The sequence below is a fragment of the Salarias fasciatus genome, chromosome 13 (assembly GCF_902148845.1).
Source record: "Salarias fasciatus chromosome 13, fSalaFa1.1, whole genome shotgun sequence".
In the NCBI taxonomy this organism is placed as follows: domain Eukaryota; kingdom Metazoa; phylum Chordata; class Actinopteri; order Blenniiformes; family Blenniidae; genus Salarias; species Salarias fasciatus.
Window position 1 is genome coordinate 13,167,294 of NC_043757.1, and position 15,678 is coordinate 13,182,971.

The 15,678-nt window shown below is 40.8% G+C and overlaps 3 protein-coding genes across 3 annotated transcripts; 2 read left to right on the top strand and 1 right to left on the bottom strand.

The window, feature by feature from the left end:
* The first annotated feature begins 822 nt into the window (after positions 1-822).
* Positions 823-3,137, top strand: LOC115399698 (glycine N-acyltransferase). Its single transcript, XM_030107224.1, has 5 exons — positions 823-1,177; positions 1,351-1,461; positions 1,536-1,644; positions 2,038-2,164; positions 2,275-3,137. The coding sequence occupies exons 1-5, from the start codon at positions 1,100-1,102 to the stop codon at positions 2,672-2,674; spliced, it is 825 nt and encodes a 274-aa protein (XP_029963084.1). The 5' UTR covers positions 823-1,099; the 3' UTR covers positions 2,675-3,137.
* mgme1 (mitochondrial genome maintenance exonuclease 1) lies at positions 2,680-4,672 on the bottom strand. Its single transcript, XM_030107220.1, has 5 exons — positions 4,010-4,672; positions 3,661-3,898; positions 3,449-3,581; positions 3,194-3,324; positions 2,680-2,862 (listed from the first exon to the last, which is right to left on the bottom strand). The coding sequence occupies exons 1-5, from the start codon at positions 4,521-4,523 to the stop codon at positions 2,823-2,825; spliced, it is 1,056 nt and encodes a 351-aa protein (XP_029963080.1). The 5' UTR covers positions 4,524-4,672; the 3' UTR covers positions 2,680-2,822.
* A 443-nt stretch (positions 4,673-5,115) lies between these two features.
* On the top strand, positions 5,116-13,490 carry snx5 (sorting nexin 5). The gene is made up of 13 exons (XM_030107205.1): positions 5,116-5,272; positions 7,038-7,142; positions 7,279-7,389; positions 7,547-7,668; positions 7,756-7,879; positions 8,212-8,307; positions 8,407-8,512; positions 8,612-8,687; positions 8,765-8,804; positions 8,894-8,980; positions 10,212-10,371; positions 10,504-10,589; positions 12,068-13,490. The coding sequence occupies exons 1-13, from the start codon at positions 5,240-5,242 to the stop codon at positions 12,116-12,118; spliced, it is 1,197 nt and encodes a 398-aa protein (XP_029963065.1). The 5' UTR covers positions 5,116-5,239; the 3' UTR covers positions 12,119-13,490.
* The last annotated feature ends 2,188 nt before the right edge of the window (positions 13,491-15,678 follow it).

Here is a 15,678-nt window from a genome sequence, read left to right on the forward strand (position 1 = left end):
GATAAACTGTTACAACAATAACTCTCGCAGTTTACATGTTCCCAAGTTTGTGAAGCATTTTCGTGTTTTGAGTTTTCATCGTAGAATTTCAGTTTGCGTCATTTATTAGACATATTTGACAACTCCTGCTCAGTTTGTTGTGTGGGATTTCTACAATTTATGAGTTACGAAAACGAGGACATAATTGCCATTGTCTTGTGCCTTTTTTAACATCACATACAATTAAATATTAAAGATTAAATCAATAGATTAAAGGAACGAGAAAATGACACCTAACATGGTTCCAAATCAGCACTGAATAGTTAATAAAAAGTGGTAAAGAGGTGTACGTTTTTTGCAGTGCTCCAAGCATACATTTTTCTCCACAAAGCAACATTTTTAGCTTTTTTTAAAGTAAAAATATCTTCTCAAATCCAAATGCTTATAACTGTCTTTTTTTTTTTTTTTTTTTAACAAACTTTAATAGAATTTCACAAAAAAAAAGATTGGGAATATTCTATTTTGTTTTTTAATTCAAATTACTATCAAACTTTTGGGATGTGAGGTGACCAACTACTTATTTTTCCACCATAATTTACAAATAAATTCTTTAAAAATCCTGCAGGATTTCCTGTTTTTTTTTTCACATTCCGTCTCTCACAGTTGAAGTGACCTCTGTCAATATTTGAAGTAGACGAATTGCACAATCTTTGGTGGTGGGAACCAAAAATCACGAGAACCGGAAAACATCTGTCTTACAGTCTATGGTACAGCTCCACTCCATACGAGATGTCTGTGGGTCGGAACCTTCGTGTCTGGGTTTGTTTACAGGGGACACTGGCGCTGGACTCGCGGTAGTCATTCATATGAGGAGCTTCACGTTTATATTATTAATCTAACAAACAGAAAACCCTCCTACTGACACATTTGTCCTTGAGGGGATATAAAGTCTTTCCGTTTCCGTGGGTAATATACTTTTAATTTGTAAAAAGTGTGTGAACAGCAGCGCAGTGGTGAGACCGCCCACTTCTTTACGCGCAGACTTTCTTCAGTCAGCAGTCTTCACAGCGCTCTGCTCCTCACTCACTTCTCTCCAGTCTGAACCTTCTCTTCACCAAAGATGACCGTGGAACTGACGGGAGATCAGCTGATGCTGGCGGAGACCGAGCTGAAGACATATCTTCCTCATTCACAGACGGTTTGTGCTCAGATTCGCCACACTGACATGCATGGGAATAAGAATGTGGTTGAAACTCAAGTATTAAACCATTAGTGAATGAGGATAAATACGAGCTATAGAAAAGCTGGATTTGTTTGTCAAATCCTTCTCCTTTTGATTTTCTCAGGCTTTACTCCATGCTTTTTTTCCAGGTCTATGGTTGCTTGGTTCTCAGAAACAGAGTCAGTGCAGATCCTATGAATGTTTTTGTCGACAGATGGCCAAAGTTCAGTGTAATCATCTGCAAACCACTGTACCAACAGGTATAAGTTACATTTGCTCATGTATTACATTTGCAGACATTGTGGTACCTTGACATCTTTTTACTTTCATACAGGAGAGTGATCTATTTAAGGACATAGTTGTATTTGCAGTTGATAAAGATAGTCTCAAGGAAACAATAAAGAAGTCTTCCATCATTGACTGGACTCGGTTCTTCTGTCTTGGTAATTACACAATTGTTTCTTGCCATCTATAAATCTCTTGGCTGTGGAGGTGTGTCCTCTTTTGATTTGAAGGCATAAGAGTTACTTTGTTTTAAATTTTCTTACTTTTTATTAAATTCAAAGTCTCATCCAGTGACCTATCATTTGTAAATCAAAGAGAAACTTAACTATGATGAGGGGATAATCTTTGGATTTAACAGATATATAAAGCAGCCTTTATTGTTCTTCCTTTATTGCATTAATGTTTGAGTCTTTAGTCTGGAGGCATGGTGTGACCTCAATCTTATAAACTGAACAGTTAAGGGCTTAAATGTGTTTATTTTTTTTAATCAAAATAAACAGGTATACAAGAGTCATTTCACTGATCACAGATCTTGATTGCTTGTGTTGCAGGGACCAGTTTCTCTCACATGGAGACAATCACATCTTTGGCATCAGAAAAAAATGTGCCCAACCAAAGATTGTCATTATGTCACATGATGACACTGGAAGATGCAACAAAGCTCCCCGACATAGACAGGTACTGCATGCACAGTCACACCATTCACCAAAGAATCCTTTCGGTTTCATTCATCATTATTAGAACGAGCCATGCATCCTCCAAAGCGATGTGCGCTCTCTTCACAACAGCACAGGGATCTCAGTTAGCTCTCTGGATGAATCACACGTCGGCTTGGTGTGTCAGACGTGGAAGTTCGGAAGAAACGAGGGGGCCCTTCGAATGATCCGGAACATGGTGGTGAACTTCCCCTCCTGCTGCGTGCTGGATAGCGATGGAACGCCGGTGTCCTGGATTCTCACCTACACATCATGTGCCATTGGAATGTTGTACACTCAGCCAGAGCACAGAGGGAAAGGCTACGCCAAAGTTGTGGTGACTAGCTTGGCCAAGAGAAACCATGCCCTGGGTTACCCAGTGTACTGTTTCATAGAGGAGGAGAACGCACTGTCCTACGGACTCTTTCAGAGTATGGGATTCACCGAAGATCCCTCATACAGGGCAACATGGTTTGGATTCAATGATTTTTAAATATTTCTAGGAGTGTCTTTGCTTTTGCCCTAAAGAAAATTAAAGACATTCTGGAATTGTTTCCCCCTCTTACTGCCCAGAAAAAGATCACGTGCATTTTAAGTGCAGCTAGAAAGATAACTTTAATCAGCACAACTTTTCAGAAATGTCATCTGTTCTCTGAAGAAGCACCAGATGCTTGAATGGATCTGAAATGTGAAAAAAAAAATCAACTTTAATTAAAATGATGTCTATTTAAATTACATTTTGCTCAACATTTTCTTTCCAAGCTTTCCTGATTACAAGTTATACTAACATTTAGTTCACATGTAAAATTGTGAAGCTCATTTATGAATGTATTTTTATTTTTACTGTTCATGAGCTGATCTGTAAGGAGAGACTGCCATCGTGTGTACTTCAGATAAAGTTCTGCCAAGAAAGAGGATGTTTTTTTGTTGTTTTTTTTGAGCGATCAAACATGAAATAAAGTGACTTTGTAGGAAATACTGGGAAAAAAGTTTTGATGTTTGATGACATTACCTTTGTTCTGTGAATTCTTCAAGCCGCAGTAACCAAGTTTTCCAGTAATCCAACATCAGCTCAGGACTGAGTTGGTGAGCGTGTGCTGGAGAGCCGTCCTTGTACGCCACAACAATCAGTCCACTTTCAACCTGCAATGAAAAGAAATCAGTGAAAAAGAAAGAAGAATATCACCTCCTCAGCACATAATCCAATACAATTAAAGCTGGCTTCAAGCTTGGAGACAGTCAACATACCGTAATCTCAATAGATTACCTGATATTTGTAGTTTCCATCATTGTTCAAAGCACCGGCGTAGGCTGCCACTTGAATAGGGTTGTCGTACGTGTTGCTTAAGAATGGTTTGGCTTTTTCTGAAGTCTTCCAGTCAATAACACACAGTACACCCCTATTGCCAAAAGGTAAAGAGGTAAGAGTACACATCCAGCATGTATCAAGAAGACAATAAACTGAATTTTTTTTTTTACCTGTAGCGAGCAACACAATCCACAACTCCGAGGTAGTTCAATGTTTCATGTTTGACAGTGCTTTCAATCGCTCTCACAGCAGTGACATCCCTCAGTATGTGAGAGACACTCTCCATGTATCCCTGTATGTCAGGCGGATACTCTGCAGTCTCTGAAACACTCTTGTCCTTCCCTGATGGATCTGATGTCAGGATCTCCTCCAACGCCGAGTGGAAACGCTTCCCTTGTCTGAATAAATCTGCAACAAAACAAAAACTTCGTGTCACTCTAAATGAACAGAGGAACTACATGGGAAGGTGAATATTAACATACAGAGGCACAGTGATCAAATCCATGTTAAAAGTCTTACTCTGACTGTACTCTCTGAAGCCTTCTTCTCCAAGCTCCGCGATCATTCTCCTCTTCCACCTCTCCAGGTAGAAGATCTGCTCCTGGGAAAGTGTCTGCTGGAGGATGCGGGTCACGCTGGGGACCGAAGACCTGCCCTGTCCTCTGTTTATCCCGATCCGGACTGGAGGTCCCGACTCTGCATCCTCAGGTTCTCCAGCATCCTCGCAGTTTAAGAAAGGATGGAGGGTCTTGGGTGTCCTCACCTCAGTCCTAGGGGGCGTTTGAGCCTTGATAACAGGTCCATACATGTGTTCGTCCTCCGCACTGAGCGTCTCCGGGGTTTGGGAGCTGACTCTGGTGGACATGACGGACTTGACCAGGGAAGAGTAGCGCTCACTGTCCACTGAGCTGTACGGGCTGTTTCTTTTGGGAGACCTCAGGCAGGAGGGAGCAGAAAAGTGTCGTAGTGGGAGGGCAGTGCTTTTAGGCACGAGGATACCGCTGACAACCAAAACACGCTTAAAAATAAACATTGTGACAAGCTTAACGATTGACTTACACTCTATAACGGTTTAAGTTGGCTCTCTAACTTCAGTTTAGCACCAAACACGACCAGGGTCGTGGTTTAGACATTTTAAAAGTTTTTAAGCCGTCACAAAAGTGCTGGTACTTGCCCAAACATGTTCCAATGAAACAGGGGAAATAGGGTCGTTTCTAAGCGGCGCGCCTTTTCGGTTGCACAACCCGTTCGTGACTGGGAATTGTAGTTCTGTGCAAAGCGTCACGCCCATGATCACGCCTACATTTGTCATCACAAGAACTACATTCCCCATGAAGCGCAGTGCAACCTTCAAACACGTCCGTGCTTTCTTAAAGTCGGTCGTGCTGTTGATTGTGGGTGATTTTTTGTCACTCAGTTCCCCCTTTCTTCTCGTTATCCCCGTTCTCCACCAAAATTTGACGCTAACCACAACTTGGTGAAACTTTTGCGTTTAAAGTGTGGTTCGCATAACCCATTCACTGTGAAATCACCGGTTCAGAAACATGATTGATTCGCTGACAAACCAATGGCAGGTTTCGTGAGAAGACGGGGTCCAGTCACACCGACTGAGGCGGGATTTAATCTTTCATCAACAGGATGGAGGTGGAAAAAAAAAACCGCTTTGACAGCTCGTCAGGCTGCTAACAGCCTCCAGAGACAGCTTCCTGCTCACAGTTTTATATCTGCTCCGTCGACTGCAGCGCAACTATGACATCCATAGACGAAAGCAATAAAGAAAAGGTCAGTTTGCTGGCTCTCTACTTGCGAAGTTGCCCTAAAAGCATTAAAATTGCTAACATTGACGGCTGCCGGAGTTTCTGTGTTGTTTTCGTTACGAGGTTAGCATGTGGCTAAAGCTAGCAGGAGTTTTATCGATCAAGCTTCCCACAAGTGGCCAGAAAGTCAGAAAGATAGTGAGATTTTTTTTCTCACTATCTGTTAATATCATAACTTTGGCATGGTATTATTGGAATTTTAACGTCAACAACACAGAAAAGTCGTGATAGCTGGTTATGCAGCTTTACACGTTTACACACTGCAGTTTATGGCGCTGCTATATTGTTGTACAGAGTTGTGTTATGTGTTTTATATTTCACCGAAGAGATCAGGCTGCTAGGTAACTTTTACATTTCTTAAAAGAGCATTTATGTGAAATTAACACAATCTGTACACATTTGTAGCTCAGCTTAAGGTAATCATTTTAATATGCAGGCAGCATTTTTATTGACCCTGACCTAAGAAGCATGACCGGAAAAAAAGCAAGTGTTCAGTGGATCAATACCGGTGAGCATCTGGCTTTTCGGTCCCAGCAGTGTGAGGCCTGGTTTACAGCACCTATTCATTCAGCTGTGTTCCTTGAACACAGCCTTGCAGCACCACAGCTGTCGATCCTTGTAAATTCTTGGAATCGTTTTACATGTTTTATTAAGTGCTTTAATTGTCAGTTATTTGGCTTCAGACTGATCTGTTTTAAAGAAGGCAGTTTCCTCCTTATTGTAATAGTGGGGGTTAAATAAAATGGCTTTGGGCTGTAAACATAGCTGCTAATAGAACAAATATTTGTTTATTTTGTGCAGCCTTATGCCTATTCAGTTCTGCCTTTGAACAGATCCTGTTTTACTTGAAAGCATCCAGGACAGACAACATCCCTGCAAACTAAGATTAAAAAATGAACATTATCTCAAGAGAAATTGAATCTGTGTCTTTATCCTCAGAGACTCTGGAGGGTGAGAATTTGTACAGATCTTTTCCTTCAAAAGGTGCTGTTGAACTTGCTACCTGGTATCAGTTGTCGCTGAAATATGGATGCTGATGAAAAGAGACTGTGCACACACCCTGTGCTACATGTAGGTCAGTTAGAAACAAGAGAGTCAGTGAGTGGGAAAAAATCAAGCGTGCACTCTCGGAAATGCGCTGTGTCCTATTGATTTATTTATGAACTGAACCCTGATGAAGCCCCAGTAGGATCAAAGCATTGATTTGTTTCAGTTTGACACATGTAGGGGATTGTAGTCTATTAATCTAGTGTATGGAAGTTTGTGGTTTCAGTAGGGAGTGAGTTTTTATCTGTTGAATAGTGAATCCCTTTGTGGAATTTTGGCATTTTTCTCTGTTAAAGTGCATTGAAAGGACTGTACTGTATTCGGTGATATAGAAATAGAAATAAAAATTTAGTTCAATTAAAGCAAATTTAATTGAGCCAGTATTCACACGCTGGCAATGAAACTTGTCATGCACAACAGTGCCCAGTCTTTATAGTTTTTTTTTTTTTTTTCCCCCACAGTACTCAAAAAAACAAAACAAAGAGACAGGCAACAACACCGATGAATGAAGCAAAAATAATATGAACCCTACCGCATTTCTATTATGGTTCTGAATGATGCTTGGACCAGATTCTATAGAAAATCTTTGGAAAAATGCCTCCTGCCACCCGTAAACAAGCTGTTTTTAAATGGTTGGTTTTTACACGGTTTTTAAATGGTTTTGGTGTATTCTTTCTCCACAGTTGCGTTCTGTGTCTGTGGACTTAAACAACGATGCCTCTCTCGTCATTGACATTCCTGACGCACTATGCGAAAGAGACAAAGTCAAGTTCACGGTCCACACAAAGGTACATTATTTCTTTTGCTCACCTATGATTGACATATTCCAACAGACTGATGGAGACAAAAGCTTTAAAATGGTATTTGTTGATATGCTAATGTGATTTATTTTTACAAGATGCTTTCCTATTGATTATTTTACAGACAACGCTGAACTCCTTCCAGAAGTCAGACTTTTCTGTTCCCAGGCAGCATGAAGACTTCATCTGGTTACATGACACTCTGGTGGAGACTGAGGAATACGCCGGCCTGATAGTGAGTTAAACTCCCAGCAGTCATGACTGGCATGTACTGTCTTCCATATTCACGTGAAGGCAAAACAGGCTTTGTGTTGTTCCATAACTTCAACAATAAAGAAGCTTTGCCACATATTACCTATGATAAATCCTAATTTAGTTTTATTTCTTCATAGATTCCTCCTGCACCTCCAAAGCCTGACTTTGAGAGCCCAAGAGAGAAGATGCACAAATTAGGAGAAGGTGAAGCCACTATGACCAAGGAGGAGTACACTAAAATGAAGCAGGAGCTGGAGGCGTGAGTGTCACCGTCAAATAAAACACAATGCTGAGTTGCTGTTTTTTGTTTAAAAACCTAATCCATGCCTTGTATTTTGCTTTGCAGTGAGTATCTGGCTGTGTTCAAGAAAACTGTCCAAGTGCACGAAGTGTTCCTGCAGCGACTGTCTTCTCACCCAATTTTAAACAAAGACAGAAACTTCCAGATTTTCTTAGAGTATGACCAGGATGTAAGTGTGTCATAATGCTGACTTCCTTTCCCGGGTCGTTCGTTGGAAAGAGAGGAAGTGGAGTTTCGTGGACACATGACTTACATCCTGCTGCGATCAGCAGTTATGCTTATCTATGCAGTGTTTGTCAGTCAGTGGCACTGCTGTTTGCTGAAAGAACTTAAATATTAGGTTTACTGTACCCAGGTAAACAGCTTCACAGAAGCCATAGAACATAAGTACAAATGTAGCTCTTGTTGTATTTTATTGTTGCCTTTTATAGCTTAATTATAATCATTTTATTAATTGAATTTTCTTTTTTTTTTTTTCTTTCTCAAACTTTGTCATTTTAGCTCAGTGTGAGAAGAAAGAATGTCAAGGAGATGTTCGGCGGGTTCTTTAAAAATATGGCAAAATCAGCCGACGAGGTCCTTATCTCAGGAACAAAGGTGAGGTTTCCGAATGGTCGGCTAACTGTCGGTGTAAAGCAGCTCTGCACTTTCAAGTTGCAGCTCGTACTGAAGTGACCTTTTCCCCCCGTGCAACAGGAAGTGGATGAGTTCTTTGAGCAGGAGAAGACGTTCCTCCTTGACTACTTCAGCAAGATAAAAGATTCCACTGCCAAAGCGGAGAAGATGACCCGCGCACACAAAAGTATTCCAGGGGTTTTTAACCTTAAACTATTCACAGCTGGAATAAACGTGTTTCTGTTTTGTGGCTCAGTTTTGATTTTTTTTTTTTTTTCTGTTCCAGGTATTGCAGATGATTACATTCACATTTCTGCTACTCTAAACAGCCTCTCCGCTGATGACAGCACAGCAAATAAGAAGTGAGTGTAATCAGAATTACTCGATTAGAATCAAAGATCAAGGCGTTTTCATGATTCAGCTGTGATTTATTTTTCAGGAACCTGGACAAGTTGTCAGACCTGTTTGAGAAGCTTAGAGTAAGTCAAACAGTAGTTACCTACAAATGCTTGTTTCCATTATTTAAAAGTGTGGAAGCAGATATTTCTCTGTGTTTTTATTTGTGCAGAAAGTGGAGGGAAGAGTGGCGTCTGACCAGGAGCTGAAACTGACTGAACTGCTGCGGTACTACATGAGAGACATCCAGGCTGCTAAGGTGAGACTTGTTTATCCTCAGCTTTTATACAAGAAGCGTTGATGCACTGCTGCTTAGAAAGGATTACTTAAAAAAAAAAAAAAAAAGACTCACAAGATAGACCACAGTCCTTATTATAACCTTTCATTTCTCCAAGATACAGCAGACATGTTGGCAGGGCCACAAGCTACCAAAATACACGTTGTGAATAAACACGTTAAGTACACACAGATCTACACACTGTGGCTGTCAGAGAGGAGTCAGTGACTGCTACATATGAACAGTCAGCTGAAATCAGGGAATTCTGCATTTTCCTGATGAATTGCAGGTATTTGTTTACATTTAGAAAAAAAACAAAGCTTTTTTTTTTTTTTGCTCAAGTCTACAACAGTCTAGAAAGGAGTCAGAACATAATATATTTCTCAAACCTCCTGTGTCATTTTTCAATTATAAAAAGAAGAAAAGCTAGTCTCTGGTGCCAGTCCCTCATTTTGATAACAGCTGCCTTATTTTACCTATGTGAATTGATTCTGTTCTGAGACTGGTGCTCGTGCTGCTTTATGCTGGACTGTAGACTGTTGTGGACATTTTATGATGTAAACGCTGAAAGCTTTGGATAAAAAGAATCTTCAACAAATCATCTTTGTGGAGTTATTCGGAGTACAGGAGTCATACGGACGGCCAACTTGCCTGTATGAACAAATCAATCTGAGACACACACACACACACACACACACACACACCCACACACACACGCACACATAGAAAAACACTTCTACAACTTCCAAAGTCGGAGGAGCCCAGAGCAGGTGCTGAGCAGTTTAGAGAAAACAACCGTTAAAGACAATGCCGTCATGACTGAGCTCCACCACTGGACTTCTTATCAGAACATTTCCCAGGCCTGAATCGCAAAACAATGTGACCTTTATGGGTAATTCAAAAACAATGGATCATGAAGCTGTTAGTGCTACGGGAACATTCTGATCAATGGTTTAAACTGTTGAAAGAAAGAACTAAAAAAAACACGATATTTGTAAAGTTATAGTATTAAATTAAACGAAAGTTGAAAACTGAGGGTCTTTAGCAAGAAATGCACTGCCCTGAAGATGTGACGACTGAACATTTCAAGTCCCTTATTGTAGCAGTGTGACAGTGATTCCTGCTTTTCAAACCAGCTGGATTTTCAAATGCTTGGTCGTCACCTTCCCTTTTTACGGTGCTCACTCCTCCCTGTGTCTCCCCTCTGTGCTAGGACCTCCTGTACCGGCGGGCTCGCGCACTGGCTGACTATGAGAACTCTAACAAGGCCTTGGACAAGGCCCGACTGAAGAGCAGGGACATTCCTCAGGCGGAGGAGCACCAGCAGCAGTGTCTGCAGAAGTTTGACAAGCTGTCAGAGTCTGGGAAGAAAGGTTCGATTCATTCCTGTGTCATGCAGTCATTCCACACTTTAGTTTCTCTCATGGAAAAGTGATGCAGTTTCAGCAAGCAGCTTTTTTCCTTTCTTTTTTTCTTTTTTTTACTTTCCACTGTTGTGCTCACAGAACTCACCAGTTTCAAGGGTAGACGAGTCGTGGCCTTCAGGAAGAACCTCATAGAGATGGCTGAGCTTGAGATAAAACATGCCAAGGTAAGAGGGCGGGCTGAGTGTGTTTTATTAACTATTTTACACTCACAAAAAAAAACTCTTTAACAGTCCCACAGAGAAGTATGTAATCCATTTATTGCTGTCCTGGTGCCAATGACTTGGATTTGCCAAACACGGTCAGCTGATATGAAAAATAAAGTTATCCTGGAAGCGCAGAAGCGCTCACTCTTATAACTTTTTTCTTTCTGCAATTCTGCAGCCAACAAATCCAGATATCCTGAATTAAGTAATTGTCTAAAAGGTTTAGCTGTTTTTGAGTAAGCCTGAAGTTAGAAATCATTCATAACTATTGGCCTTTAAATGTTACCATGAATAAGGTAAGATGCATACGCCTTTGATTTGAGAATTTGTCAGTGACATCCTTGAAATAATTCTTCTTTTTAAAAGATTCACTGTCCAATCTTTTATAAAGAAGGCTTTGACATTTACATCCTCTTTAGGCAAAACAAATTTATTTATATAGCATCATTAAGACAAAAGGTAGTTCACGGTACTTTGCAAGGGAATAAAAGAAATACATGAAATCAAGGCAAATACTTGTCCGTATTTTAAACTACTAGAATTATGAAATACATTAAAATAAAGCAATTAAGAAAGGCAAAAAGGAGAATTAATAAAGTCAGAGCTTCATTAAGACAACGGTAATGACATAAGAAAATCTGTTGTTTAAAGAAAACCCTGAGCAGATAAACCCTTTAAGGTCTGGTTTAAAAGAAGAGAGCATGCCAGGTGTTCCGGAAGTTTGTTCCACAGTTGAGGAATGTAGGGAATTAAACCTGCTTCATCTTATTTGCTTCTGACTCTGGGAACATTGAGTGAACCTCTACCTGAGGACCTCAAGGGTCTGGATGTTTCATTGTCTACAAGTAAATGTGAGATGTACTCAGATCCCAGACCATTCCCAGCTTTATAAACAAGAAGTAAGATTTTGAAGTCAATCCTTTGACACACAGATGGAAGCTCCGGTGTGATGTGCTCCTCCCTCTTTGTGTTGGTGACGACTCTGGCTGCAGCGCTGTGGATGAGCTGCAGCTGCCTGACAGATGTTTTTCACTGAGCCCTGCTCACACACTGTTACTGTCATCCAGCCTACTGAAAATGAATGCATGAGCAAGTTCCTCTGAATCTCGTTTCATCAGAAATCCTTCAGTTCTTGTAATATTTTTCCGATGGTAGTAAGCTGATTTTTGTTTTTGTCTTACTGTGGTTGTTGAGTCTGTAATCCTACCCTGATCTCTGGCTTGACTCATTTAAGCTTTGCATCATCAGTTATTTCACAAGTTTCAGTCGCTTCATAGTTTCATGTTATAATCTTGGTTTGTCCACAAAAATACATATAACAAAGATTCAATAATGAACAGAATATTCTTTACAACATAAACTATCCCACCAAAAAAACAGAAGAAGAGTATCACTCTGTTACTGGGTATTAATCATCCAACTTCCTTTTCTCTCCACAGAACAATGCGACTCTATTGCAGGGCTGCATCGAGCTGCTCAAGACCAACTGACGCGATTCCCAGTATTCCTGTCCTGCCATCACAAAGTGACCCGTCACAGCAAGTGGAAGCATTGTGTCCCTGGGGCTTGACGAGGACTCCGGTCCAAGCCCTCTCTCCAATCCCTCCTGGGTCTGATGCCACTTTAAAACACCCTGTGCAAGACAAACTATCTTGTAAGCACAATGTCTTCATGTTTACAGAGTCGCTATCCTCTGGTCTGTGGTCCTTCCTTTTCCATTATTTATGGAGGTCTGTCTCAATGTGAATGGCTCCTGAGCTTTGTGGATGCCAACATTAAGGTCTTCCATTTATTTTCAGCACCAATGATGTGACTTTTACTCAATTCTCATTTATACATTATGCATTCACACTATATTTCTTGCCTTTTTGATCATATTTTTGCTTCCGATTTCACCTTAACCCTTTCTCATATACACTTTTGATTAAACTTCAGAAATCTAAGCGAATGTTTATCAAGCAACTTTTTTTTATTCATGTGCTTATTCAGTTAGGCCTCTTTTGTCTGCTAAAGAAACAGTCTTATAGAATCAGAACCAGTGCCTGGTCAAATATCCTGGTACTCTTGCACTTGTGGGCTTTTTCAGACTGGTTTACGGTGAAACTAACTCTCTGTTTAGTAAACTCATGACTGACTTAGGGGACGAGACAAATAAAATAGTCTTCATGTCCATAAAAGAAATGAAAAAAAATTGAAAAATAGCTGCTTTTCACCTCAGGAATTGGACAGTTGGGTTGGTACCCTCACATTTGTTTGTAATAAGCGACCTCAGACCCCACTCTTATCAAAGATGCACATTAGTTTTGTAAATATAAAGAAATTATAGAAGGTTTGAGCAAGAGATTTTCAGGAGAATGGGTCAAACCATGAGCTGTTTGAGCTTCTTGTATTTTCAATAAACAGAACACGGAAACCTTCAGTGTTAGTATCGACGGTCAGTCTGAATCTGGTTTTATTTGGGAGACATTCACTACACATGGTTACTTTGGTAGCTTGTAATCAACGCCACCAGCTCTTAGTGTTCCTTTTGACTTTTGTAATTCTTGTTTTGTTTTTGTTTTTTCTTTTTTGCCCTTAATCTCCATTTTGTTACTGATGGAGTCTGATGCATTACATTTGATATATTTTGCGGATCCTGTAAAGTGTTTATTTCAAACACACCACAAAAACAATGCACTAAAAAGATTAAAAAGAAAATCAATCCTTTACAATGGAGTGTTAAAAGTGTGTTTTCAAAGAAATGGAATGTATTTCTAATAAAACCCAACCTCGCAAATATCTTTACATGATGCTTTTTCTTACAGAAAATTACCATTTTATAAATTTTGTAATAATGGTATTAAATAAATTCTACTTTCCCAAGCTGTCATTGCACTGTCCTGTCTTTGTTTGGGGGCATCTTTTCACTTCACAGAGAATATACATAAGCTGTTAGATCGCATGCATTTTCTAACAACATGAAACACTAGGTGGCAGTATCCACCCTCTTTCCACTAAGCTGAAGCATGTGGGTCTATGAATTCAAAGCCAGCTGCATGCATGTTTGTGTTAAATCCATTGACCACTGTGAATCCTGGAATGGGACAGCGTGGTGCATTAGGTAAGTCCTGAGGAAATGCCAGAGAGCTCGGGGGAATCACCACCAAAATGCACACTGAACGTTATGCTTTATAAGCAGCTCCAGATCTTTTCAGATAAATACATGTCCTATGGTGAAACACTCCCAGCACCGACATAACATTTTTCCTATGTATTTAAAGCATGTGAAAACAGTAATGTGACAATGGCTGATTTATAGATTTTTTTGTTTAAATTCGCATTTTAGATTGATGGTAACAGTGCTTATTGACAATTTTACAAGGGCTTCAGACATCCTACAGAAATGGAGGTCAAAGGTCATGCCTGGGGGACACGTGGAGCATCAAAGGACTGACTTTACCGTACCTGTCAGCCTTGGATTGGTCAATATTGACGGCCCCTGTCATCTGTCACAGTGGCCTGTTAGTTTTTTTCTCTTCCAGGATTGGATGAAACTTCCAAGCTGAAGCAAAAGTGAGTTTTGCAAATTATCTGTACAAATAGATGAGTTTGCCAGCTGGGCGAAGAGCAAACAGTATCTAGAATCACAGCACCAAAAAGCTACCAAAGAGCAAACACTCTTTTGGAGCGAGTTGAAAAGTAAGGAATATAAGACCCAACCCGTGAACATTGTGCAAGTTGAAAAGTACCCACAAAAGTACCCGTTCTTAATTATCATTGTTTTATTTCCATTATGTCTCAGTGTTACGATTAACACGAAAAACATCTAGTTTTTTGTTTTTTTCTAATCTCGAAAAATCAACTGAGGCATGAAAGTGCTATTTGACATTTTGTTGTGCCAACTGGACCAGCTCTATACTCTCCATTGGGTGCTCAAGAGTTCATGGCAGTTCACCCAACCGGGCCACATGTGTTTTGTGGATTTGGAGAAGGCGTTCGACCGCGTTCCTCGTGGTATCTTGTGGGGGTGCTTCGAGAATACAGAGTCCGGGGCTCTTTGTTAAAGGCCATCCGGTCTCTGTATGGCCGGAGTAGGAGTCTGGTCCGCATTCCCAGCAGTAAGTCGGACCTGCTCCCGGTGCATGTTGGACTCCACCAGGGCTGCCCTTTGTCACCGATTCTGTTCATAATCTTTATGGACAGAGTTTCTAGGAGCAGCCAAAATGAGCTTCCTCCGCAGGGTAGCTGGGCGCTCCCTTAGAGATAGGGTGAGGAGCTCAGTCACCAGAGAGGAGCTCGGAGTAGAGCCGTTACTCCTCCACATCGAGAGGAACCAGCTGAGGTGGTCTGTTAAGGATGCCTCCTGGATGCCTCCCTGGGGAGGTGTTCTGGGCATGTCCCCCACTGGGAGGAGGCCCTGGGTAAGCCTGAGGACACGCTGGAGGGACAACGTCTCCCAGCTGACCTGGTAACGCCTCAGGATTCTCCCGGAAGAGCTGGAGGAAGTGTCTGGGGACAGGAAGTCTGGGCTTCCCTGCTGAGACTGCTGCCCCCCATGACCCGGCCACGGATAAATGGTTGACAATGAATAGATGGATGGTTGTGCAAACTGATGTAGATGATCATGCACTTCAAATACTTGTTCTAATAATTTCAGGAATGTCTTTATCTTCCATGAGCACTTTTTGACTATATTGAAAGCCTGACAGAATACTTATACAATTTAGAGCTTTTGAACACAACTGTTGTGTCACATCATTGAAAGTGTTTCTGAATCTGTTTCCACTCTGGACTCATTTTTTGGGGAGCTGCAGCATCATCTTGAGCTGACGTGTGGAAACCTCAAATAGAAACTTTGTGTTCTTAAGAGACTCACAGAAACAGACACACCTGCAGGGCTTGCTGACTAAACTGAACCATCTTTGCTTCCTCAGTGAAACAGACTGAGATGCTTCTTCATTCACTATTCTTAAACTCCATGCCTTTTAAATGCAGCACAGATTTTGTTTCGAAGTATGGAAGGATTCCCCTTTTGCAAATGTAATTTTTTTTTAAAAGAAAAGAAATTCCA